Source organism: Acipenser ruthenus, chromosome 6, assembly GCF_902713425.1.
Source record: "Acipenser ruthenus chromosome 6, fAciRut3.2 maternal haplotype, whole genome shotgun sequence".
In the NCBI taxonomy this organism is placed as follows: domain Eukaryota; kingdom Metazoa; phylum Chordata; class Actinopteri; order Acipenseriformes; family Acipenseridae; genus Acipenser; species Acipenser ruthenus.
The window spans coordinates 62,071,424-62,095,211 of record NC_081194.1 but is presented as its reverse complement, the minus strand read 5'-3'; the positions used below and the strand labels follow the sequence as shown (position 1 = coordinate 62,095,211).

At 37.5% G+C, this 23,788-nt stretch overlaps 1 protein-coding gene across 1 annotated transcript in view; it reads left to right on the top strand.

Moving 5' to 3' along the window:
* LOC117411202 (dynein axonemal heavy chain 8-like) overlaps nt 1-23,788 on the top strand; it is an 88,103-nt gene that overhangs the window by 40,998 nt on the left and 23,317 nt on the right. The window contains exons 62-87 of the mRNA XM_034018494.3: nt 42-191; nt 498-572; nt 665-835; nt 1,315-1,467; nt 1,897-2,007; nt 2,290-2,456; nt 2,867-3,053; nt 4,755-4,862; nt 5,250-5,389; nt 7,047-7,178; nt 7,574-7,775; nt 8,518-8,672; nt 9,983-10,149; nt 10,729-10,815; nt 11,923-12,068; nt 12,203-12,286; nt 15,192-15,363; nt 17,537-17,636; nt 17,953-18,080; nt 18,573-18,820; nt 18,914-19,003; nt 19,303-19,415; nt 20,104-20,229; nt 20,853-20,961; nt 22,527-22,709; nt 23,280-23,435. Of these exons, the coding sequence (XP_033874385.3) occupies nt 42-191; nt 498-572; nt 665-835; nt 1,315-1,467; nt 1,897-2,007; nt 2,290-2,456; nt 2,867-3,053; nt 4,755-4,862; nt 5,250-5,389; nt 7,047-7,178; nt 7,574-7,775; nt 8,518-8,672; nt 9,983-10,149; nt 10,729-10,815; nt 11,923-12,068; nt 12,203-12,286; nt 15,192-15,363; nt 17,537-17,636; nt 17,953-18,080; nt 18,573-18,820; nt 18,914-19,003; nt 19,303-19,415; nt 20,104-20,229; nt 20,853-20,961; nt 22,527-22,709; nt 23,280-23,435 (3,660 nt within the window). The remainder of the gene's footprint in view (nt 1-41; nt 192-497; nt 573-664; nt 836-1,314; nt 1,468-1,896; nt 2,008-2,289; nt 2,457-2,866; nt 3,054-4,754; nt 4,863-5,249; nt 5,390-7,046; nt 7,179-7,573; nt 7,776-8,517; nt 8,673-9,982; nt 10,150-10,728; nt 10,816-11,922; nt 12,069-12,202; nt 12,287-15,191; nt 15,364-17,536; nt 17,637-17,952; nt 18,081-18,572; nt 18,821-18,913; nt 19,004-19,302; nt 19,416-20,103; nt 20,230-20,852; nt 20,962-22,526; nt 22,710-23,279; nt 23,436-23,788) is intronic.

The window sequence follows — 23,788 nt, the reverse complement described above, 5'->3', positions numbered from 1 at the left end:
ATTATGTTCTGTTATAATTAGATTCTGTTTTCTTGTATTAGCTGTTGCGGCAGGTCCTGGATGATAAAGTGTTAGTGAAACATAGCAAACCATTCGAATGGCGCCAAATTGAAGCGCTTGTAGTACAGGCTGCCATGTCATTGCCTGAGTACCCGAGTGACAGCACACACAGTATTTCACAGAGACTTTTGGTGAGTACCTGCTTTGGTATTGTGAGAAATTCTCTTTTTTCTGTATCTCAAGTAAAAGTTGAGAAATGCATCTGAGAGTAAAAATATAAAAACAATCTGCATTATTTTCAACTGCTGCAATACGTACAACACAGGATACAGCAAAGGTAAAGTAATGTGTATCTTCTAAAAAGTCTAACCCTATAAGAACCAAAAGTGATATATGAACAGAAGTGATTCAATAAAAAAAAAAAAAAAAAAATCAGCTTTGTATTAGTGCATGAATAATATTGTAAATTAATGTAACTTCTAAAATGTTGATTTCAGCGGCACTTTGCAGTGCTAAACCTCCCATTTCCTGAGGGATCTAAACTCAGCCAAGTTATCTTCTCCATTCTCCAGGTATGGATTTTCAACATGCTACATTAACTAAAAATAATTAATAGAATCATGTTCTTGTACTATTCCGTCATTTTGTTTGTGTACATATCCAGGCCAACATGATGAAAAATGATGGGCAACAATTGGAGGGCAACTTACATAATGTACTAGTCTCAGCCTCATGCAGTATATTGGAATCCATTAAGAGATCCCTGCGCCCTTCCGCAGACCAAGGAAGGCAACATTACCTGTTCTCTTTAAGAGAAATTGCCCGGGTTTTCCAGGTAAGTTTACTTTATTTAGTTATTGGTTTTTAATTCTAGTGTCCAATCATTTTGTCCCACATTTATATATGCCAAAATTGAGTGTCATGTCAATACTGTAACCCAATACAGACTCCGCCCCTGTGTCTAGCCAATAGCCTATTTTCACCATCTAAGATGTTCTGTAGATTCTCTCTAAACAACCTACAAACTGATCATCCCAGTTATACTCTATACTGGGATGACCCTGCTAACTATGGCTATCCCGAACTAGGGCTTTGCAACCAAGGTGATAGGAACTCCCTGTCAGAACCCATTGAATTCCATCACTATTCCCCCACTGATGAGGACACCACACTTAGCAGTAGATTTTAAAAACAACTGCACCTAACATCTAATGCAGAACCTGCATTATTACATGCAGAGAATCTTCAGTTTTGCCAAGTATTTCCCATAGATATGCTAACACTATTTTAACTATACTTGTATCTGTTTCCCAGTGTCTCTGCAACTTATCTTATGAACGTCGAGAGGATACATTCATGGTACTTTGTTTCTGGAAGCATGAAATGCGACATGTCGTTGGAGACAGACTGTGTCAATATGCTGATCTTAACTGGTTTCATGATCAGCTGGAGAACATCATTGAACAGGTATGCTTTTTTCTTTTCAAACATATTTTCAAAGCATCATTAATTAGCTCCTATTCTTTTAAGAAAAATGTATTAAAAATATGAAATAAACAATTTGGAAGTGATTAAGAGCCCTTCAAACTACCGTATGCTACTCAGATGACTGGTTCTAGTTTTGGAAAATGAACCGGTGTGTTTTTGCCTTTCAAAAGATATTTGTAGTTATTTAAAGACTGGAGTAAACAGGAATTTGTCGCAGCAGATGCAGGTACAGATGAAACTGGTGGTGTTAAATTGAATAAAACAAGAAATAAAAAAGAACTATAAAAACAAACTGAACTGAAATTAGGATTGTGTCATGTGTACTGTATATGCAAAGTGTCATGTGTACTGTATATATCTATATATAGTAATATTTATTTATTTTTTCTTTTTTTCTTTTTTTTGCAGCATGTCCCTGGTTCCCATCATGATTCTTCGCATGAGCACATTGTGACTTTTCCGATAGATGAGAAAATAACCAAACAGCAGTCAGCCTGGAATTCAGATAAGGGAGTGCAGGTATAATTTCACTTTCATCAAATAATCTTGAAAACCAGCCACAGTATAAGGAGGGAACTATTAATAAAACACCTGAACTCAGGTCAAATCACCAACACATCAAAAAGCTAATTAAATAAATAGTACTAAAAAAAAAAAAATCAGTAATGCAAAAAGAACCACCCAGAATGATTGCAAATCTCATACAGAACTTAAAGGGTCAGTAAATAGAATATTAAAGTGTAAGTTTTGTAATCTTGTGCAGAAAAGTTGAAATGTGCGTGCTGTCCTTCCCTCTTCAAGGTTCAGTTACAGACAGTGAGAGGAATAGATGCAGTGCATGGCTGTCTTCAGGCCTACCTGAAGCAATACAACGGAGAGCTTGGGAATCAACCACTGGATATTAAACTGTCTGAAAACACTCTGACTCACGTAGTGCGAATCCATCGGGTCCTTGCCTATCGGCACAGGTAAAGTCTTTTAGAAATGTATTGCTTCTGTTACAATTACACTTTAGTTATCTACTTTACATTTTACACTTAAATAGTCTTTGCATCTGCTTGAATTCATACCACAGCGCAGTCTTTTGAAACTAAAATGCCACTCTAATTCAAAGTGAATTGGGTGAATTGAGTAAATGTCTGTCTCTCCAAAACCGATAGTTTTTCCACAACAGCATTGGACATTGGGATAAAGCACTGCTTTTTGCTTCCATTTCTGGTTCAGCCGAGGACTGTTCCAGGTACAAAATTGGTGGAACTAGAAGTGTTAACCTGGTATGTGCTTAAACTGGGTTCCTTTTCTGCAACATGCTGCCCTGTACATTGCATAAACACCATAAACAGTCATGAACCTACTGCTTCTCCTTTGAATTAAACAGCGGCAACCTCGTGATAGTGAATTCTCCAGGCAGCCACCTGCGGACACTGCTGAAGCTTGCACTCTACATCGCTGACATACCTCTTCAACGAGTCGACACCTCACAAAAGGCTCACTTCTTCAACAGTCTGAAATCAGCAGTGCGACATGCAGCTACAGACAGAAAGGTGGCAGCTTTGTTGCTGACAGTAAGTTTGTTTAATTTCATCTTGCACATAATTTTAATATGGAGGTGTTACTACAATTTTTGGTCGGGGAATTTGATGCATGACTAGTAGGAATAAAGGATTTTCTACATTTAAGCAATTGAGAAAAAAGCAAATTTATGACTTAACACTAAATTAAAGTTTGCAGAAGTATTCACTGCCTATCAATAATGTCACATTTTGTTGAATTACAAATAATGTGTGCACAGTTTTTCAAACAAACTTTTTTTTATTCAAAGCTGTAGGGGTTAAACTGAACACTGTTATATGAGGAGGAGGTTAAATGTCAGCAAAACTTGCAAAGAAAATGTACAAAATGAAATTTACTGGTTGCATAAGTATTCAACCCCTTAAGTCAGTACTTGGTAGAAGCACCTCACATCTCACCATACATTTTCGATTGGATTCAAGTCAGGACTTTGACTGGACCACTCAAGAACATGAATTATGTTCTTGTTCAACCACTCCAGTGTGGCTTTGGCTCTGGGTCATTGTCCTGCTGAAATGTAAATTTCCTCCCCAGTTTCAGAGTCTTGGCTGACTCAAACAGGTTTTCCTCAAGGATTCGCCTGTACTTTGCACCATCTATTCTCCCCTCTATCCTGACAAGCTTCCCAGCCCTTGCTGAAGAGAAGCATCCCCATAACATGCTGCCACCACCATGCTTGACAGCTGGGATGGTGCTGACTGGGTAATGTGCAGTATTGGGCTTGCGCCAGACGTAACGCTTGGAATTTAGACCAAAAAGTTCAATTTTTGTCTCGTCTGACCACAAAACCTTTTTCCACATGCATGCAGTATCATCTACATGCTTTTTCGCAAACTCCATACGTGCTTTAAGATGAGGCTTTTTGAGTAATGGCTTCTTTCTTGCCACCCTTCCATACAGGCCAGCTTTGTGTAGGGACCGGCTTATTGTTGATGTGTGAACACTGACTCCCATCTCAGACACAGTGCCAACAAAAATGTGAAAACTTTGCAGGGGGGTGAATACTTCTGCAAACCACTGTATATACGTATATTGTAACGATCTGTGCATTTGTGTTGTACTGTACTTCTGTGTATGCGTGTTTACGTGCTGTGTGTGTCTATGTATTTCCCATTGTTTGTAAATGTGTTCCCTTCCCCCTCTGTATTTCCCACCGTTGTTTAACTCTGTTTCTGTTGCTGTGTGACCCTAGCCTGCGCGGGGGCATGTTCTTTGACTCCCCTGTGATTGGCCCTTCCCGGTGTATCAGTCGTGTAATGCTTGGTCTGTGTCTCCCCTGTGATTGGTCCCGTCTGTAAGTCACTGTGTGTTCACGTGTTCAGTGTGTTCCCATTGGCCCAAAGTGTGTGGCTGAGGACCAATGGGATGTGTAAGATTTGAATAGAGTAGTGGGGGGGGCTGGGGTTATAAAAGGCGCTGCGACGCTCTGTTGTTGTGGTTGTGTCGTGGTTGCCATGGTTCCGGAGCAGCTGACAGGGAGCTGTGTGTGTGACTGAGTGCTGAATAAAGCTTTTGGAACGAGAAACCAACGTGTCTGTCTCTCCTGTTTTCTAGCTGTCTGTGAAACACTACAATATACACAATTTAAAGTAGAAATATATTGCTTGGTTGTTAACACAATTTAAATACGCAAACAAACAGTAAGTATTTCAGAGCAGCATTTTGTTATTGCCGTATCCTCCTTTCTTTAAAAGGCCAGGGAGCTTGGGGACGATTCTTACCTGGACGCTATCAACAGCATTTTGATCAGTGGAGAGTATGCTCCCCTCTTCTCCAGGGAAGAAATGCATGATCTTTTACAGGTGATGTACCAGTGATGCAGTACTGTCTGTGTGTGATACATTATTTTGGTTTTCTCTTTAGTACAGTTTTTTTTTTCTTTTAAATCTTTGTTTCCTTGTCGGACATTGTAAAGAGAATGTGAAAAAATAAGGTTGTTAACATCTGTGGTACAAGTTGCAGAAAGAAAAAACAATTCTGAAAGTGACAGGTAGCTAAAAACTTACAAAATGACCATACATACACTATCATAGCACCCTTAATGAACAGGCATCCCAGGACGCTGTACAAAAGTCACCATACAAACAATACAGTCCTAAAAATATATACTGTCTCTACATGTCTGATTATACTGGGGAAAGAACTCCACCATTATGTCAGTTGTTTGATTTGCCTATTGTTCTATCTAGATTATAAACCCTGCCCTTCAGAAGGAACACCCCCATCTTGCTCATGACCCAGTCAGCTACATTGCTTCCAGAGTGAAGTCCAGTTTACGGGTGATCGTGTGCCTGCCTCCAAACCATGTGCTGCTGAAAACTGACTCTGTGTGAGTACAAGAACGGCCATCCCTGGTTAAAAGATCTGTTATGAACAGTCAATGATGCAACATTAATGTGTTATAAAGAATGTTATAAACAATGTTAATAATACAGTTATCTTACATTTACATGTATTTATCGAGAAATTGTTTCAATCTCCTGGAGATATTCCACACACTTTCATACAAAATATATAATCATACGTTCAATTTTGGCAATTTTACCAACTATCTTTAAGATTTACTGGAATCCTTTACATCTTCAGTGAATCTTGAAGTACTTTCATAAAACAAATGTACAATGTTCGTAAAATTTAGGAGTTCACAAGAATATTCGTGATTTTTAATAAGTTAAACACCTTTTCAAGCATAAAACTAGTGGTGGGCAACAATATGAAAATGGTATATCGATATCGCGCACATATTCCGATATCGATAATATCAAAGTCTTCCAAAACACAGAAAAATATAATAACACAGTTGAAATATCAAACATATATACATATATAGACTTTAACAAATATTTACATAAGAAAAGCAATAACTTACTTTAACTTAGTGGTGTTTTGCTTCACAATATCCATGGAGAGAAACAAGGTCTTGTTATATTGTTATATTGTTTTACTATTCTATCATCAGCCACCTCAAAACTATTTCTATACTTCACTGCGAACAGTCAATCCAGAAGTAGTTGAATCTTCAGCTGCTCTGAGTATGAATCCTGACTCATGACACCTCTAAAGTTGTTAAGTACGATGTCATGCAGAATTTTGCATTATTTTCTAGATATGTTTTGATGTTTTAAAAGTACATCTAATTTATAAAACCGGAAGTTCACATTTAAAAAATACATTCATAATAGCGTAAGTAATCAGACGGACAAAATGCAATGAACCGCTGACGCATGCACATATCTCAAAATAAATAATGCAGCATGCAAATAGCGTTTGGTACCTAAACGGCAATCAATGGAATAAAATGGTTAAATAATACTTTGTGTGGTGTTTGCCTGCGAGACTGACAATGCTTGGTATGCATGGGGGGTTTGTTGTATCTTAATATAAAATGAACTTCATTATACTGTGTTTGTATTTTTAGGAGTATTAGCAATAAAAATTATGTCTCTGCAAACGTACGTGAATTCATTTTTTTAATCCCATATAAAACTACCACCACTAGAGAGTGCTGGTACTCCTTATTTGAATGGCAAAGGTTCACAATTCACATGTCTTTTGAAATCCTACCATTGTCGAATCAAGATACTGTTTCTTATCAATGAAAACCAGAAAAGCAGGTTTTTAGTCTGTAGAGATCTGTTTTTTTCTCTTTGAAGCTCTTTCTCTCGCTGGGGGTTCTTGTAAACAAATTGTTCTTTGTTCGAATTGAGATTTTTGACCACTGTGTTTTCCAGCCTCATAGTATAACAGAGTATAATCCTGAGAGAGAATGCATTAGATTTGTCATATATAAATCCTTATGTGCTAGAGATTATATATATATATATATATATATATATATATATATATATATATATATATATATACTGTATATAGACGGTATATTTTGAATATATTATAAATGGTAATTTCCTCTCCGTAAGTATACTTCATTGTATTGGGCTAAAGACATAAACTTTCTAGTAGTAAGTTTTGTTTTGTTATTTTAGAAAATATCCTGGATTCCTTTCGTGTTGTCACATCATTTGGATTTGTGACTGGACTCAAGAGGCAGTTTTTCATGAAACAGCACACTATCTTAGTGAATGCAATATTCTGGAGAAGCACTCTGAAGAAATAAGGTAAAGAGAAAAAACAGAAAAGACTTGTCTTAAATAAATAGGGGGTATAACATATTGCGCCCACAGTAAAACATATAGTAGAACACTTTGCTACCTCTTTTCTATGTTTTAAAGCATGGTAAAGCAATGCAAACGTGACGTATGCAGAATGATTAAACACCCTTTAAATTTCGAAGTAATGACATGTGTATACAGTAGATTATAAACACAGTTTAAACATTGTAAATCACATGGTAAAATGTATACAAACCGTGATGAATAATGTGCTAAACTAGAATGTTTAAACTGAAAAGCTGCAGTGCAAATTTACTACGGCTACTTTAATAAAGGAATGATTTTATTTTGGTTGCTTTTTAAAGCTAAATACACTTTGTCTATGCTTGTGTTTGCCACAGGAAGCAGGTTGCAGGTACAATGGCATCAATTCATTGTCAGATGTTAAAAGAATGCCAGCAGGTTCCCTGGGCTGGAAGCTGTGACCCAACCCTGACCCTCAACACTGTCACGTTACAGAAAACTGAGAATGATGGCAAAGAGACAGTGAGAACAGAACCAGTCACGGTGCCAAACATGCCATATTCAAAAGCCATTGTCAAGGTAGAAATGTTTGTGCAACAGGCAGCTCACTTACCCTATGATTAAATGCTGGTGCTGCTATCCTTAGAGCTTCCAATTAACAAAACCTATGATAACTGTTCAATCATTCAATGTTGTCATGAATCAAATGCCAAAAAAACACCAGTTTTCTATCAGTTTTGTGTTTTAAGTTATTTTGTATTCTTTAAGGATAGAGGCACTTTAGTTGAAATTCACTGTAATCTTACGGTTAGCATGTGGATTTGTATCAAACATAAACATGCATAATCTCAGCCACGATACTGTATATCCCCAAAAGTAGTTGAGGCTCCCATACATACTGTAGGACAGTGAGTCACACTTTACAATTGTATTTATATCTAAGAACAGCTTCTCTAATTGTGAAGCAACTTGAATAGGGCATTCTTCACATGAGAGCATCATAATCTAGGAACCTAATCATCAGTCTGTCTGTATGTCACGCTTCCATTTTTACATGTGCATAGTTTTTCATGATACTGCTCGATCAAATGTTGTATTTACATGGCAAGGGATGTATGTTATCAACATACTAGTTATTTATTTCATTTGAAACAATGAAAAAGTTGCTTTTAGGGTTTTCTTTTTCTATAGCTCTGAAATGTATTTTTGTTTTACCAGGCATTTTTTTGTTGGAAATTGTATTCAGTCATAGTTTTGTTAAAAGCTATGGAGATAAGGGTCAGGATCACAATCGCTCACATCTGTTCGTTTTCCTTTCCAGGAAAGAATTGAACTGATGGATAATAACGGTCTTGCACCAGCAGTGTACAGTAAGGTGTTCTGTGGACAGAGTACATTGAGGCAATACCTGGACACTTTCAAACACATATACATTTGTAAGTGCACAGAGCAGGAGAAGACAGAAGCTCTGCTCGGGTAAGATCAAAAGGAGTATTTTTTACTCTTCCATGCAAAAACATTTTGCTTCAGCATTTTACAGTTAAGGTTACTGCAGCATGTGTTCCCTAATACCAGACATATCTTGTCCAGCTATCATAACATTGTGAGGGCATTGTCAAAATGCTCCTGTCATCTTTTTGCCTGGCAAGCTTCATTTATGAAATAAAGAAGCTGTGAATAGATGTTTGTAAGACTTCCAAAACCTGCAATATCTTAAGGCCGCTGGAGTAACAGTTTTGTAAACGGGACATTGGGCCTGCATTTCTAGACTGAACTCTCATGACCGACTGTGGCAAAGTGGTAACGACGTGCAGGTGAGTGCAGTGCAGAGTAATCACACAGACAACGTTGGTACAGGTGCAAGGGTGTTTATTTAATTCAATAAATGTCCAGAGCCTTAAGGCAAACCTGCAAATAATAATAGTGTTGGAAGTGATACAGCGGCGTGTATCACTTCTGATTTGTAATCCACGGGTTTGACCCGTAACCCCAAAGTCCCGTTCAGTCACCCACACAAAACACAAAACACAGACACAGTTTTGACAGTGCGTGATTATAGTGCTAGTGGTGAAAACAAAGACAGTTCGGATAGTGCAAATCGTGAATGGTGAAGTCCGGTTTTATCGCTGGCCTGCGGCTGCAGCTCCGGATCGTGCTCAGTATCCTTCAGTGGCTAAACAATACACAAGACACACAGAGGTTAGACACAGACACGAAAACACTCACAGTACTTCACGCTACGGGCTCCTTCTCGGTTAGTTTGTTTAACCATATACAAAGGAACAGATCACTCAAGCCATGCCCCCTATTTATACCCTCGCCCATGACCCCTAGGTTAACGAGCGCATCCGCTCCTCCAGTCCTCGGATACCACGCCGCTTACCGTCCGGGTCACTGAGCTCGGGTGCCATGGCTCCGCCCCCTTCCGAAATGACCGACTTCCATCTACCCTACGGAATAAATTGTCGTGCCATTTCATTAAGGGTACTCTGTTCCTCGTGCCCCGTGCCCTCACAGGTCGAGAGGGAGATCGAACACCAAGACTCATTCGATCTCTGTCACACCAACCTAAAAACGATGGAAAAAATTCCCATCTTCAGCTCATAGTTGTTGCAGTGTTATAGCGCTTCTTGCATCATACATCAGGACTTTTAACAATTTTCTAAATAAAAATGTACTGGGGTATAAAAATGTGGATGTACAGTACAACAAACTTCCCGAACCATGAAAGTATTGCAATACTGTATGTTGTGTCTGCAGTTTCACTGATTCATTTGTTTTAACAGAAAATCATTGGAAACACTAGCCCAGACGAGGGCTGATGCAAGAACCACCCAGGACTCAATCAGAAATTTGACTGAACAGTTTGAAGAGGCCAAAACTACAGCATCAGACTTATTAGAGAGACTGACTTCAAGAACATCAGCACTGGAGAGCCTCAAGGGACAGCTAGGTAAACTTTAGCAAATAGGTGCTTAAGAAGCAATAGCCAGTCCTGCTTTTTTATGAAAAGGAAGATCAATTAGAGACAAGTTATCATTACCGTGGTATACTGTAATACCCAGAAAAACCCTGGCAGAATGATCAGCACACCACAGTATTACCAGCAGTGGAGCAGATATTGCATAGTGGTCATGGTGCACCCTGTATGAAAGTGATCTGGTACCATGGCACTGCAGTGGATTACTAGTGTGTATTGTATCCTGTTATTGTTATAACATTGTTATGTCAATATATGAAAATGTTACTACTTGTACCATTCTATCAATGGTTCATACCATTGCAGCTGTACTTGTACTACTAAAACTCCTTAGTACAGACGCACTGCATTTCCATTGTAGTGACATTGAAGATCATACCTACTGACAAGTATAAATGAATTGATGTACATTATTGGATATAGGAAGAGGGGTAATGCCTTGTTTAATAATACAATACTGCAGTGACTGTTTTCATAGGGTAATATGCATTTTGTAGATATAATCGACAGTGGCATGTAAAAGTCATAGGATCTGTCAATGCTTTTCTTTAGGTATAGGTGCAGCAAGTCTGCAGGCATTTTTGGCACAGATAGAGTCGGAGTCGGAGGAAATAGAACTCGATGCTCTGCTGAAAGACGGTATGGCTTTATTAAAATAGTTCATGGAAAATGCATTACTATGTTTTATAATTGGACAATACGTTTTCAAATGTCTAAACAGTTTCATAGTGTCACCAATGGCGTTTTTAACAAGTCAAGAAACACTTTCCACTATAACATATAGACAGAACACCTCCCCCTTTTTGTTAGCCTATTTTGTTGTATAAATGACCCTACATTTTCGTTATAAGCATTCTTGGGATTCTGTAATGTCTTTAATCTTTTTAACTGGCACATTCCCCTGAGGATACATATTGTTCTATATTTTTTTTTACTATACTATTTGTTTTACATCCCCCAGACAAACCTTTTTTCACAGTATAGAATTTACACAAAAGCATTGAAAAGGTAAATACGATGTTTTCACCATTATATATGATTTTTACACATTACAAAAAATATAAACTATTAAATATTCTAATCTGGCTCCCGAGTGGCACATCCAGTAAAAGCACTTGCGTAGAGTGCAGGATGCGCCCTATAGTCTGGACATCGCGAGTTCGAGTCGAGGCTATTCCTTTGCCGTCGTAGGACGGGAGCTCCTAGGGGGCGGCGCTCAATTGGCCGAACGCCACCCGGGGGAAGGGAGGGTTAGGTCGGCCCCTGTAGTCTGGCCGGGTGACTGCGGGCTTGCCTGTAAGCTGCCCGAGAGCTGCGTTGTTCTCCGACGCTGTAGCTCTTGGGTGGCTGCATGGTGAGTCCGCAGTGTGAAGAAAAGCGGTCGGCTGACGGCACACGCTTCGTAGCACAGTGTGTGTTCGTCTTCGCCCTCCCGAGTCAGCGCAGGGGTGGTAGCGGTGAGCTGAGCATAATAAAATAATTGGCCATTCCATATAATTGCCAACGACTAAATTTATAAAAAATACATATATATATATATATATATATATATATATATATATATATATATATATATATATATATATATATAATTTATTCTAAATAAAAAAAAAAAGCTGTGTATTTTTATTTAATGAGAAGGTATTTATATTTAAAATGCTCTATTGCATTTTAGATGGGATAGGTCTGTACAGAAACATGAATAATTGAATATAAAGTATATTTTTTAACACTTTGCCTTTGCAGATGACTATGATGAGTATGATAAAGCATTTTACGAAATGAAGGAGCTCAGAAGTAAATCACATGTTAATAAACTAACTGAAGACCTAGAAAAAGCAAAGAATGAATTGGAGGAAGCAAGAAATAGCCTTTCACATGCAAAGAATCAGGTGAAAAATGCTAATAATAAGCTGCAGTTTGAGTTTGTTTGAAAAATGTACTTTGTTTTGCATTTGTGTTCAATAAATAAGTATATAGCTTGCAAATGCAATGTTTTATTGCAATGTTGTCATTGTTTTTGCAGGTGATGCACTGGTGCAATAAAGTTGATAAAAGCTGCATTGAGAGAATTAGTCGTTGTCAGAATCCACCATTTCTTCTTGCTCAGGTATAAACATTTGTCCTTAAGTTTGCTAAATTAGACTGTGTACTTACTGAAACTCATTTAAAACAGATGCGTTCCAAGCACCGTAGGGGCAATAAGAGTGTGATTTAGGGTTTCCTGTTACACAGGAACATTTTATCAAACACAAGCAATAAAGAGTTTTAATTTCGGGGACTTTTCAAGGTGAAGAAAATGTATTAGGAATTCATATGCACCATATGATGGAACCGATGCACATTTTTTTCTGTTTATATTATTAACATTGACATAGTTTTCAATCATGTTTTGCAATTTCACATTAATATTATTTATGTACTGTTTATTTAAAATGTATTGCATTTTTTTGATGGAGGGATCTGGATTAATTGTTGTTTTACAGCTAAAAAGCTTTAAAATATATATGTTCAAGTCTTTACTGATATGCAGCATGTGACAGACTAAGCTACAAAGATCTTGAGTAAACTAATATGAGTAAACTAGTATGTCCAAGTCGTGGAAATATTGAAATAAGATACCTACTAAATCCTAAATCCTGGGAACTCTGTCTTTAACTCCAGCAGTGTATATGACAGGGGCAGCCGGTTAACACTGGGTGTGTTCATGAAGATCATTCTGCGTAGTTTGTGTGCAGAATCTGACTTATTTAGCCAATGATCTTCTAAGAATAATCTCCGTGAATGCACCCATTGGCTAAATTGGTCAAATTCTGCACAGAATCTGTGCAGAATGATCTCCTTGAACGCACCAATTGTTCGCTTGCTCGCCGAACCCCCGGTCTCTTATTAATGAATCATTTCCCCCTCTCATGTGACACTGGCACATCAACAATGCCATTCATCCAATCTGTTTAATGGGCTGAAGCCGGGCTGTGTTCGCTCAGAAATGCGAGCGCCCAAATCCACCGTGCACATGCAGAGTTGCAGCCAGCTGTCAGCCAGGACTGGCTATGATTGCTTTAAAAATGTCTGGCTGGAGGGCAGCCTGTTAGCGAAAAATGGTGGTCAGACGATCAGCGCGCATGTGCCAAGACAACAAAGGCTATATATGAGCAGCACGACTCTTCTCAGTCTTGCGTGGTGTGATACTTTGTGGAAAGAAAGGGAAAGTTTAAGCTGTTAAATATTAAAATGTAGTTCACAAGTCTAATTATTTTTGTTTAACTTCGCCTGACTTTAAATTAATGTTCATGAATACTCTTATTTGTTCAACTTCGTTCTTTTCACAGTTTTTTAATCTGCCTTTATTTTGCGCCGTCTGTCCCTTTTTCACCCAAGGCTACAGGTCTTCAGCAGTGCTTTAACTTAATCTCAGTAATATATTGCTGTGTTCGGCAAGTTTTTTTTTTTTTTTTTTTGTTAATTTACCGACTACTGTCTGTTTGGGGTAATCGGTTATTAAATATACAGTATAGTATATTTGAATTTTAATATTATTCATATAATAGTTTATGTTACGTTTTTTAATCTTGTTGATAGCCGCGTCAGGCTTTTATTTTCTAGGTGTTTTCAAATTCCTATGTGTGTATCTGATCAGTCTTGTATTAGGTCTATGTAAATTATCTGCGGTTTCCTGAAATTCAAAAAAAAAAAAATCTATTTCATTGTTAATTACAGTGTTGTTATTTTTTTGTTTTTCCTTTGGCCTTAATTGTGACTTCCAATTAAGGTCTTATTTTTTCTTGTTCTTGGTCTTTGAACATGGGATTGATTTAGATTCAGGGGCAACTTAAATTTAAATAAAAACACACACACACACATACACATATATATATATATATATATAGAGAGAGAGAGAGAGAGAGAGAGAGAGAGAGAGAGAGAGAGAGAGAGAGAGAGAGAGAGAGAGAGAGAGAGAGAGAGAGAGAGAGAGAGAGAGAGAGAGAGAGAGAGAGAGAGAGAGAGAGAGAGAGAGAGAGAGCATCAAAAGAAACTTATCACTTATATTTAGATAAAATTCACTAGATGTGATCGAAAAATGACACTTTTTTAGAGCAGCTGTAGTGACTTTTTATTGTGCTGATTAACAATTGATGTCATGAAGATGCTGCAAAATGATTTGTCGATCTTAGGCAGGTGTTGTGACTCTTGGTCCCCCAGTTCGTCACATGTCAAGCTTGCAATTCAACAGCTGAAATCACTCCATATCCAGTGTCCAATCAACTGTCTCACTAATTAGGTGATTAAGTGCATATGCTTCAGTCATAGTCACTCAAATGTGTCATGGTCAAGATGAATGATCGAGTGATTAAAAAGAAACCAAAAACATTTTGTCAATATCCTTCATATATACCTTATTTTTTTTCGAAAATAAATGTGTTACAGTAGTGATATATATATATATATATATATATATATATATATATATATATATATATATATATATATATATATATATATTATTATTTTATTATTATTTATTTCTTAGCAGACACCCTTATCCAGGGCGACTTACAATTGTTACAAGATATCACATTATTCTTACATACAATTACCCATTTATACAGTTGGGTTTTTACTGGAGCAATCTAGGTAAAGTACCTTGCTCAAGGGTACAACAGCAGTGTCCCCTACTGGGGATTGAACCCACGACCCTCCGGTCAAGAGTCCAGAGCCCTAACCACTACTCCACACTGCTGCCCTATATATATATGAAAACTGAACGATTATATAAATTGAAAAAGACATGATGGCTGACATTCCTGACTAATAATAAAGCAATCGAAAAATTTGCCACGATAAGACATTGCAGAACAAACTTTTTGTATCACTTCCAACAAGAAACAGATCCACTGTGCTTCTACCACTGAGGTTGCCCCCCCCCCCCCCCCCCCGATCCCATCCCCTCACCTGCATCAGAGGTGTTGGTTCATATACCACTGGTATATGAACCAGCTGTTTCTTGTTAACAGGTGCTGGAGATGGTTCTGGTAATGATGGACCTCATACCCAATCCAAGTGACACTGACCTGGAGACATCCAGAACCAATAGACATTCTAATGACCTGTCAGAGGGAAGACACTACCAGAAGTCTGTGACTTCACGTTCTGCACGGAACTCGAAAATGTGGTCAACAAGAGGAGGTAAAAATGATAACTCTTATCAAACTAAAGTTAAAATAAACCCGAAATGCAAATAAAATAAGTATTGCACATTACCTTAAAACAAATCCATATATTATAGACTAGCTTGGGTATTTATTTTGTTATACAGGCATGTGTTTCTGCAAAACTTAGTTTCCAGAAAGCACCATTTAGTACTGACTTTGGGATTACTGTTGATCTAAATGGTGGTTGATCTAAGTACACCATTACATAGTTCAAAGAAAGGTTTTTTGAGAAAACCAACAGTGTGTTAGGGGTGTTTCTGATAGTCATTGATTGATCTAAACATTGGTGGATCTAAAAACTGTTTTAATTAAATAAGGACCATACATTTTACCTACTTTCAAAGATAAAAAACCCACTTACTACCAAATACACTTATTCACATCCACACCCTAGGGGTGTGCTGATAGTCGTACTCTTAATTACCTTAAAGAAGTATTTCTATGTAGGTATTAAATAAATCCATTCATTAATGCATTGATTTCAAAACAAGAAAATATGTCCTTCCCTCACCTTTACAATTGAATACCAAACAATGACAGTTAACTTCCAGATTAAGTTTTCATTGTCAGTTTACAGCCTCGGTATAGCAGTACGGCAGTGGAAATGTCAGTGACTCAGATGAGAGGAAAATTCACTTCCAATTGGCATTTAAAACACTCAATGTGGAAGTTAATTGCTATTTATTGATACTCAAGTTGTAAAGGTGAGAGAAGGACAGCTTTTCTTGTTTTAAAATCAACACATTAATTCATGGATTTATTTAATGCCTGTTGAGAAATATTTCTTTGTGTGAGTAAGTGTATGTGGGAGTAAGTGTATTTTTTATCTTTTAAAGTATGTAAAATGTGTGGTCCTTATTTAATTGAAATGTTTTTTACATCCACCAATGTTTAGATCAATTGTCTTCACTACAAAATCATTTGAGACGATGCACAATATTACTGTGATTAGAGGGTGAATTAGGAGAAGATGTTTTAATTTTTTTTTTTCTAAGTGGTGATTTTTGTTGTTATGTAAATTCACCAGAACAGTACTAGGGTACTAGGATTTAATAATATTGACAGTGGCATTTAGTTTATTTTAGTCTATACTAGGGTTTTAAATTATCAGTAACTCTGGGTTTTCTTTGGTTTGAAAGTTGTGTATAAAAGAAAGGTGCATTTCATGTTGTCCATAGGTAATACCTAGGCAACAACAGCACACACACACAAACCTGATGGTTCAGATTACTCTCATGTGACTCTGCTCAATTCATCATGCAATCCTTCTCTAGCTCTAATCATTTGTAAATGTTTTTTTTTTTTAAATACCAGCAGGTGTGTCCCAAATAAAAGAATGCAAAGTAAACACCAGGAAGCAATTCCCACAGGAAACTGAATTATATTTATTCTATTGCAGTTAAAAATGACTGAGCCTTTCTTCAACAGAAAACATAACAAACCCACAAGGCTTTTGTTAACCACAGCCTTGCAACCTCATTCAGTAACGTTGATAACTGCTCTTGCAGTACCATGGTAAAAGCAGTAGTGAAAGCATGGTAAAACACAGATATGAATTGTAAAATGTAGTAATGCAAAGTATTCATACCCATTTCAAATACTTTACATTTCTCTGAAGATCAGAATCAGAGCCACCATACCAACAACGAGTTAGTGCAATTTATTGTGCAATTCAGCAGTTGCTGTTACACAAATGCTATTTCCAGTCCGTGGTGCATATAAAAATAAAATAACTCAGAAACTAATCTCAGGACTCAAAAGTGTGTTTCATACCATTTATAGTTTATTTTCCCTTTCACTTACAGAAAAGTTTGATACTTGTATAATGACCAGTGTATTTCCCTGAAGAAGTCTTAGCAGAACTACATCTTAACCAACAATAGTGGCACTGTAGTAGCAAACTGGTTCTGATATGTCCAAATATCTATATAAAAAAAAAAAAAACAGTGTACAATACCAAAGGTTCATACCCTTGTACCTGTCTTTGTGCTAGCATTGCCCTTTATAACAGAACCAACTAATTGCTGTTGCTGTGCCACTCCAATGCCATTACAAATTGTTTGGCATGGGTTCACGTGAGTACTTTGGTTTAAAAAAAAACATTGATGAATTTGGTCCATTTAGGCTAATACTTTTCTAATAATCAGGAACTGGAAAAGATGGAAAGGATAAGGTGGACAAAACATGGTGGAAAACACTACAAAACTATGTTGGTGATATCGGCAAGTTTGTAGACATGATTCACAAGTAAGTACTGAAACTTCACCATACCAGATATTTAACTAGAGTATGCATGTGTATATATGTAAATCGAAAAAGAAAATAGGGAGAGCTAATCTTGAGAGAAACTACTTACTTTATAATTTTGTGACAAGATAAATGGGCTTCACTGCGTGAAAGTTAAGTCTGGAAAACAAAAGCAAGCCTAAGGAAATTGTGAGAGTAATTCTAATTCATGAGAAGAATTATTTTTAAGGTCTTGGTTTTTACCTCTTTAATAATATTCTGTAAATGCCAAAATGACGTCAGTGGTTCTTGCCTGACTGTCAATGCGTTTTTGCAGTGTGGCTAGACTGGAGGATGGTCTACCAGGGGAAGTCCTGAAGCTGGTGGAATCCTACCTGGGAAAGACCAAAGAGGGAAGCCTGGGGGTCACAGGTGAAGGGTCATTGCTGGAAAACGCTGCTCCACGTAAGACCTTGTTTTAGAAATTATGAATGTTCTACTACTGCTATTGGCAACATCACCCAATATGACTGGCGTATCTGTAATAGGAATAATGTCTCAAAGTGGCAGCAGGCTTGTGTCACTGAAATATCTGGGAAAATGTAAACAAACTGCATAGCAACGATTTTCTGATAAAGCAGAGTGCACAGAAGGCAAATCCACTAATGTAGTGAATGTTATTATTGATATCTGTATCTTGGAAATCCCTGCATCTGCATTTACTGTACTTTTAATGACGTGGCCCGCCTTGCCTGATATTTAAATCCGATATCCATTCAACATCCCTAACTGTCCATGCTTATCACTTTCTGTTCTTGTCTCATGAGGTGGGGCATTCCATTTGTAATTGGATGGGTAAATTGAAAAGCTGGAAGATTTTGTTTTGTGTTGTGGTGCCAGAGGCCATCAAAAAGATGCACTTTTATGTTCTTTACTGTCTATTGCTTGTTCTTCCAGATGCTACTCCTCAGAGCATCACTCCTGCCAAGAAGTTCACTGTGGTGGACAGCAGTGTCAGGAAAGGAGGGATCACCATTGCTGCTGCGAGATACTGCTCGGAGGAGGCGGCCACTCTGGTGGCATTTGTGGTGGCCCTGGTGGAGTACACCCGCCTCTGTGGACCCTTGAGGGCCTGTCTCAGCAGAGTGCAGGAGCTGGAGGTGGAGAAAGAGGACAATGAGTGGAAGGATCAAGAAATACAAAAGGTGGGAGCCTTTCTTTGTAATATCTCACACAACGTTAAAGTTAATTGTCAGCTTGTGCATGTAATGCTGTTCATTCTCCATGTGCATTCTCAGTCTGGAGAAAGTGAGGAGAAAGACTTGCTAGATGCTGAACCAGAGAAGCCTGTGTTCACTGCAGATGAGCTACCGATACTGCAGTCTGAGGTGGGTTGAGATAAGCAGTACAAATTAATGCACATTTATCTAGTTCTATTAGGCAACCTAATATCTGATGTGGTCATAAAATGTACTACATGGTATGATATTGTTCAGTGCACAGTAGGATTTACCTTAAATAATTTAATTTGAAAAGTTGTGTCCTTACAGCTCTGAAACTAAAAGTCCCAGTAAAATCAAAATATATAGTCACCTAATTGTCTACCTAATTTCTTTCATGATAATTTACAACAGCACCTCCCCCAGCATCATTCTTCCACATATTAAATTGCATTTCTCTTGTACAGGTTCAACAGCTTCAGTCTGAGTATGATGTAGCTGTAGCTAACAAGCACAAAATAGAAACTGAGCTGCACTCCAACAAGGAGAGACTCAGAGCAGCCCAAGATGTGTTGAAGAGGTTAGTTCTGCGGACACATGTGAAGATACTTTTCTGAGTGTTGCATATGGTACAACACAGACCTGCAGTTCTAAAAGTTAACCACAGAAAATATGCACAGTATATGCAGTTTCTCATGCTTTTCCTGTTGCATGTACCATAGTTTACCATAGTTTGCCATGTTTATCAATAAACTTTATCATACCTCTCAAGGTATTACAATGCTCACCTATGCTTTACTATGTTTCACTATGCTCTATACCGGGGCTGTATTTTTTTCACAGCACATCAGTCTAAAAATAGATATTCCCTGATTTAAGCATTTAAATGTGCCAGCTTACGTCATGCCTCATTCATTTTGGGCCAGTTAATACATTCGGGATGGGTAGAATTTGAGTCGCGGCAGAGCGCTACTTTACACTCTGCTAATTTAGTGCTGCGTCAGTCTCACAATATTTATTAAACCAGAAAAAATAGCATTATCACATTCTAAATTAATTTTTCTCTACAGTTATTAGCCAACAAATTTCACAAAAATTCAGAAATCTGATAACCGTGAACAAAATACAGCCTTGTATATTAGACTTTGCTATGCTTTTACTATGGTAAACTTTTATAAGTGTGCGATAGGCTTACCTTTTTATTCAGTCTCTAAAATCCCCTTCAGGGCTAGATTTATTAAATACGTTTTTTTGGTTTTTTTCTTTAGTTTAAGTACTCTGGAGCAGCAGTGGAAAGAAGCTTTGGAACTCTGTGTTGTGTCTGAACTGCTCACAAACTGTTTGCTCGCCGCAGCCTTCCTCACCTACTGTGGACCCTTTAATGCAGGTGGCAGGTAAAAGCATTCTCTCTCTCTGTCTCTCTCTCTCTCTCTCTCTCTCTCTCTCTCTCTCTCTCTCTCTCTCTCTCTCTTTCTTTCTTTCTTTCTCTCTCTCTCTGTCTCTCTCTCTCTGTCTCTCTCTCTGTCTCTCTCTCTCTCTTTCTCTCTCTCTCTTTCTCTCTCTCTCTCTTTCTCTGTCTCTCGCTGTCTCTCTGTCTCTCTCTCTCTCTCTCTCTCTCTCTCTCTCTCTCTCTCTATGAGAGCATCTTCACCAGCTTTTGGTAAGTTTGAGAATACAACAAATATATTTTTTGTTTATACTTTTCATAGGTATTTAAGTCCCTATTTTTAGTAATTTCTTTTAAAAATCTTGACAGTGTCAAGTGAAGCAAATAAGTCAAGGTCAGCTGTTTAAAAGAGTCATGAATTTAAAGCCCAGTTTTTCAACCCAGTTTATAAAAACAATTAGGAAACCTAATAATGTTCATAATAAGTGTAGCGGTTTCTAAGATTGTTTTGCAGTTTTATGCTATGGATCTTGGTAATTTACCAGCTCTGTACATGTATACAAATAACTATATAGAAGAAGAAAAATCAATCTAGAGTTGAATTAATTGTGATTTCTAATGTGCTTTAAGGCTCATGGGATGTGAGCTTTTCTTGCTAAAGTGTGAGGAAGGGGGGCTGCCTCTCCCGCAGAAGGTGCTGTTTAGACAAATGACTCTGATGCAGTTTATGCACAATCCAGTAAGTACTTACCCTTTTCATTTAAGGCAGTATCTATCACAGTATGGTACTATACATGCTGTCTTTTTATTTGACAGCTGTATTGAGATCACATGCATTTACTGGCATGCTAATGTACTTCTCTCCTCGTCATTGGTGGAGGAAGACAAAGATGGGCCCCTTGCAGGACCTTATTGTGGGCTCACTAAACTTTAATTTAGTACTTGTTTATACATTAAAACATGCAAAGTCAAGTGTACAATATTTAATTCTCAGAATGTTAGAATGTATGAAACAGTATATGACTACACATAATGATAACGTTTTCTACTCACCTACCTGAATTGCATTTTGCATGTTTCTTTACATCCAACACTATACTGTTTGGAATCGAAAGCTAACAAGTCCCTCACCAGTCCCTCCAGGATTCTGCAACTCTACAATCACATGCAAAAATCACTACGGAATTCAATACAGAATTCACACAATGACAAATAATTCTGTGCAGAAATATGCAGAAACATAGAAAAACGTTTTTTCAATCAGCAATACAGGCATGCTAATTTGCTTTAGCTTATTTTGGTAGCCAGCAGCACATACATTAAGCTTTCGCTTAAATTACAGGATGAGTCATGCACACAGAATATAATTGCAAAAGACTGTGCTGAACAGTACCCTAGTACCTTCCATGAAGACAGTGGGAAACTGTGTTGAACTGAAACAATATTGTGCGACCACTAAAAGGTCACAGTTCGAAAAAGAGATGCAGACGAAACATAAAACAGTGCCTAGTGCCACCCGCCATGCAAAGAAAAAAGTTAGGAAGCTCATTTTTAATTTAACTTTTTTTTTTTTTTTTTTTTTTTTTTACATCATAATTAGGGTCGGAGCTATTTTCACCTGTTTATTTTTACTGTTAGATTTGTGGCTATAACTAACTATAAAGGTTACAGGTACATACATGAAATGAAGGTGCACACACTAGGCTTTCATAAAACAAAAGTGAAATAGTCTGAAACTCACCCTGTCCAATACAGATAACAAAAACCACAGAAAAAGAGAGCTGCTTTTTAGAAAAAAAAACATTATTTATTGTTTGTAAAATATTTTATGGCCAGCTCAAATCTGACAGTGCACAATGAGGGGAACATGTATGGAACATGGACTTTTTTTTTTTTTTTTTTTTTTAACAAATTGAATAAAAAATAAAGGAATTATGGCCATATATACAAAAGGACCAAAAGCAACCAAAAAAACCCCAAAAACTGATTAATTCAAAATGTGCAAAAGAAAACAAAAGTAATTAAGAGAATAGCGGAATTACTGGCAGCGCTAGCTACAATGAAACAAATATGAGGGTTGTACATCTGCAAATATAAATGTAAAGGATATTATCACTTACAGCTTTCGTACTCCTCTGGGGCCCTCTCTGAGTGTGTAGGCCCCTGTGCAGTTGCACCTGCTGCACTGGCTATTCCTTCACCACTGCTCCTCTCTATGATCATACTAAAACACAATATTTAAATTGATTAAGGATTATATTTCTCGGTTTAACATATCGATAATTTTGTATTTCTTTTTTTTAGATAGAAATCCAGAAGCTGCAAATGAAGGGCCCTGCTCTGAATAAGAATACCCAGACAATTTCCTGTATCTTTAAACGTAAAGGTTGTATTGGCACTTGGGTGCTTCTCTGTGACCCAACAGCTCAGTCAATTGAGTGGGTAAAGAACCACTTTCTGCCAGACTGCATGGAAGTCAAGTATCATGTAAGTGACTTTGTGTCTGCACTTCCCCTTCCATCATAAATTTATTTTTGATACCTTCAATGATTACTGGCACTAGTTTGAAGCTGTAAAAAATCAACAGTCTTGGATACGGAAACACCTGCAAATCAAGTGCAGAAGTATGGCGGCTTGTTGAGGCCATCACTAATCACTTCTGTTTTCTCAAAATCCTGAGAAATTATCTTGTGATCACGAGATAACGGCAGGGTTTTCTCGATTACAAGACAAATTCTCGTGATTGACAGAACAAAGGTTGTGTTGTTTTTTTGATGGCCTCAACGAGACGCCTTACAAAAGTGTGTGGTACACATGTTGTTGTTTAATAACTGTATATATACCTGATAAAGCCGGCATCTGCTAGATGATTCACTGCACTAAAGTTAGGTGTCCGGAGCTATAGAGGGTAGTATTGACTTACGAATTTATGTCTGTGTTCTGGATAGCATTATAGTATGTCCAACAAAGTCACAATGAATATGAGATCAAGCAGCTACTTTTTATACATTTTATGCATTGTTTGTGATTTTATTTAAAGTGTATGTTTGTTTTTAGGAGCTTCAGTCTCAACTGGACTGCTGTCTGACGGAAGGGATCCCTCTGTTGCTAACCTACTGCGACCTTCAGAGCCTGACTACTGACCAGAGGTTTGCCCAGGTCCTCCGCTCCCAGCTAGAGTTTGAGAGAAACACATCGCCTTTTAAAATAACAGTAAGGACAATGCCTTTTATGTTTTAAGCTGTGAGTGAGTAGCATTAAACTCAGGAACAGCATCCATTTATTTTATGTGTTTTGCATATTATTTCAAATGGCCTTTAGTACTTACATGGAAAGCAGTGAGGGTGAAAACTGTCTTACAATACCTACCAATGTGCCATTTGCTGTATTGGGTATCTGAAAATGATCAAACACAGCGGGTTGTGTCAAAATGTAAGAGTCATGGGAAATTTGCACATACATTCCAGATGTTATAGGATGCATCACAGATCACCTGCACTTTTAGGAAATTGAACTCTTCCTGTTCACATTATGTATATGCATGGTGCTGCAGTGATTTTAGTGGA